The sequence below is a fragment of the Nannospalax galili genome, unplaced genomic scaffold (assembly GCF_000622305.1).
Source record: "Nannospalax galili isolate Female #2095 unplaced genomic scaffold, S.galili_v1.0 scaffold3045, whole genome shotgun sequence".
In the NCBI taxonomy this organism is placed as follows: domain Eukaryota; kingdom Metazoa; phylum Chordata; class Mammalia; order Rodentia; family Spalacidae; genus Nannospalax; species Nannospalax galili.
In genome coordinates this window covers 4,976-8,607 of record NW_008352271.1, presented here as the reverse complement: position 1 = coordinate 8,607, position 3,632 = coordinate 4,976, and the positions used below count along the sequence as shown (strand labels likewise).

Here is a 3,632-nt window from a genome sequence, read left to right as displayed (position 1 = left end):
CAATGGATTCTAGAACAGTATTGAGTAGAAGAGTGTGTAATACAGATAGTCTTATTCTGTACTTTTCAATTTATGCTGCAAAAAAATCCTAAATGTTAAGTGCCATTGACTGATTGTGAGACACATGAAGGGGTGTGTGCTAAGCATTGTTAAAGCACTGTCAAAACCACCATTACAGTGAATGGCAAGTTCTTTGAAGTTCTTATGAACACTCTTCTGAGTCTTTTTTCATAGTCAAGCAAAGATGTTGGGACAATTTGACCCCATAATTGGCACTTGTTAGTCTCTCCCTTGATGATGACTCTCCCTTGATGACCTGCATGCCTAGTTCTCTTTGTGAGTTGGTTTATAGACTTTCATTTATGCTAGGTGATTTAACATTTATGCGCATAAAAATGTTAAATTTCTTCATGTTCTTAAAACATTCTGAACAGGAATTTCTAAGGCCAAGCAGGCTGTTGCATGCTAATTTACCTCTGTTCTGAACCTCAGGTGGTCAGACTTTATTAAGACAGGAAGTAGACATGTGTTGTAGAAAGAATTGAGACAGAGCAGCAATGTCCCTCCAGTGCTCTGTCCTTTCAGAACAACTCAAAACTTGCATTAGAACTTCTGTGTCATGGAACAAAATGTGTGATGCACAGAGTTGTATGAACACATTATCAATTGAATCTATGGAATGTTTAGGATTCTGTGACATTTGAGGATGTTGCCGTGACCTTCACCCAGGAAGAGTGGGCTTTGCTGGAACCTTCGCAGAAGAATCTCTACAGAGATGTGATGCTGGAAACCTGCAGGAACTTCACTTTTATAGGTAAGAATACCATTTTACATTACCTTACTATATTAAGGAAGGCATGTGTTTTGGTATTGATGTTCTGTGATTTGGAATAATATAAAGGAAGAGCATGATGTATAAATCTGGCATTATTCATATACACTAAATGACAAACTAATGTTTCAGGAATTCTAATTCATTATAAATTTTCCTTGACTACATTTTAGGAAACAAATGTGAAGATGAGAATATTGAAGACCATTATAAAAGCTGTGGAAAAAATCTAAGGTAATTAAAAAAAATAAAGCAAAGTTCCTTTGAAGGAATTTTAAAAACATTTATTATTTATTTTTGTGTGTGTGTGTTTGCAAAGCTGCATGCAAGTGGTAAGGAGGCCAGAAGGGGGTGTTGGACTCATGGAGCTGGAATTACAAGAGGTTGTGAGCTACCTGTCTTGGATACTGGCAGCCAAACTCTGGTCCTCTGGTAGAGCAGCTGTTATGCTTAACAGCTGAGCCATCTCTCCAGCTCCCCATTGAAGGTATTTAGCATGAGCATTTATGGATAAATAAATTTTTTTTTTTTTTTTTTTTTTTTTTTTTTTTTTTTTTTTTTTTTTTCTTACTGAGACAGGATCTCCCTGTAGCCCCAGCCGGCCTGGCACTCACAGAGATCTGCCTGCCTCTGCCTGCTGAGCAGTGGGATTAAATGTGTGTGCCACCACCAACTTTGCTTTTTTTATCATTAGGAAATGTAACATGTACCTCAATTTAAGAATCCTATTCAGTGTTTGCAGGGCATTTCACTTGCAAACAGTACTAGGAACTCAGGTTAACAAATCAGGTTAACTCAAGTTAACTCTTATCACAGCTTTGTGGGAACCATACTGTAGAATTTTCTTTTTTTTAAAAAAAATGTTATTATTATTTTCTGTATATGAGTGTATTGCCAATGTGAATGTAAGTACCCCCATGTCATGCAGTGCCCACGGAGGTCAGAAGAGGGCATTGTATTCCCTGGAACTGGTGTTATGGATGATTGTTAGCTACCATGTGGGTGCTGGGAACCAAACTTGCGTCCTTTTCCAAGCAACCAGTGCTCTTAATCACTGAGCCATCTCTCCAGCCCCTAGAATTTTCAGTCTATTTAGTTTCAAACCATTCAAATATGGCAGAAAATGTATATCTGATTTTGGCAACAGTGTATGACCTACACTTTGTAATAAATAGTAATAAATTGAGTTTTAATATGTTTGTTGTTTTTACAGAAGTTCTGTGTTTGAAACACTCTATGAGCATAAAGAAGGTCTTCAGGATGGAGAAACTTTCACTTGGATAGCAAATGCCAATGTGATCATGAATATTTCTAGTGACTTAACTCCATGTGAAAGCAATGTGTGTGGGAAGGTTTTCAGGTGTCATTCCCCCTTCAGTAACTATCCTACTTCTCACTCTCAGTACAAACCATATGAGCATGAGGAGTATGGAAACAAGCCCCAGAACTCTAACTCTCTCACTGCATGTCAGAGGGGCAGGTGACACGACCATGTGCACGTCAGAGAGGACAGTTGACATGACGATTTGCAGGTCAGAGCGTGCATGTGACACAAACATCTGTACATCAGAGGGGGCAGCAGACACCAACATCTGCACGTCAGAGGGGGCAGGTGACATAACAATCTGCACGTATGATGGGGCCGGTAACAAGCTCAGCTGCTCGTCAGAGGGGCAGGGTAGATGACCATCTGCTCCTCAAAAAGGCCTGATGACACGACCATCTTTTGGGGAGAGAGGGCCGTTGACAAGACCCTGTGCCGGTCAAGAGGGCAGGTGACACGATCAACTGCCCATCAGATGGAGCAGGTAACACGAACCTCTTTATGGCAGAGAGCGCAGGTGGCATGACCATGTGCACGTCAAAGCTGGCAGGTGATATGACCATGTGCACGGCAGAGGGGGCAGGAGACAAGGTCATCGGCTCGTCAGAGTGGCAGGTTAGATGTCCATCTGCTCATCAAAAGGGCATGTGACACGACCATCTTTAGGGCAGAGAGGGCCGTTGACAAGACCATGTGCAGGTCAAGAGGGCAGGTGACACGACCAACTGCTCGTCAGATGAAGCAGGTAACACGAACATCTTTATGGCAGAGAGCACAGGTGACATGACCATGTGCACGTCAAAGGGGGCAGGTGACACAACCAGCTGCACGTCAGACGGTAGGTGACACGACCATGTGCACATCAGCGGGGCAGGTGACAAGACCATCTTCATGTCAGACTGGTCAGGCGACACGACCATCTGCACGTCTTTAATCAGCGTAAGAATCTTGAAAGACACGAAATAAAGCATACTGGAGAGAAACCCTATTCATGTAAACATTGTGGTAAAGCCTTTAGATGTCATAGTCATCTTCAAAGGCATGAAAAAAATCATACTGGAGAAAAACCCTATGCATGTAAACAATGTGGGAAAGGCTTTAGATATCACAGTTGTCTTCAATTACATGAAAAAATTCATACTGGAGAAAAGCCCTGTATATGCAAACAGTGTGGTAAAGGATTTAGCCGTCACAGTAATCTTCAAAGACATGAAAAAATTCATACTGGAGGAATACCATATGAGTGTGAACACTGTGGTAAAGCCTTTAGACATGATCTTCAAAGGCACGAAAGAACACATACTGGAGAGAAACTCTATGAATGTAAGCAGTGTGGTAAAACCTTTAGATGTCACAGTCATCTTCAAAGACATGAAAAAATTCATACTGGAGAGAAACCCTCTGAAGGTTCACAGTGTGGTAAGACCTTTACACTCAGCAGTAGTTTAAAATTACATAAAAAAAATTCATAGGGTT

General features: G+C 41.2%; 1 protein-coding gene across 1 annotated transcript in view; it reads left to right on the top strand.

Moving 5' to 3' along the window:
- LOC103746915 (zinc finger protein 670) overlaps positions 1–3,632 on the top strand; it is a 19,815-nt gene that overhangs the window by 14,404 nt on the left and 1,779 nt on the right. Inside the window, 4 exon segments of the mRNA XM_017802243.2 lie at positions 688–814; positions 1,006–1,066; positions 2,046–2,312; positions 3,055–3,611. Coding sequence (XP_017657732.2) covers positions 688–814; positions 1,006–1,066; positions 2,046–2,312; positions 3,055–3,611 — 1,012 coding nt within the window.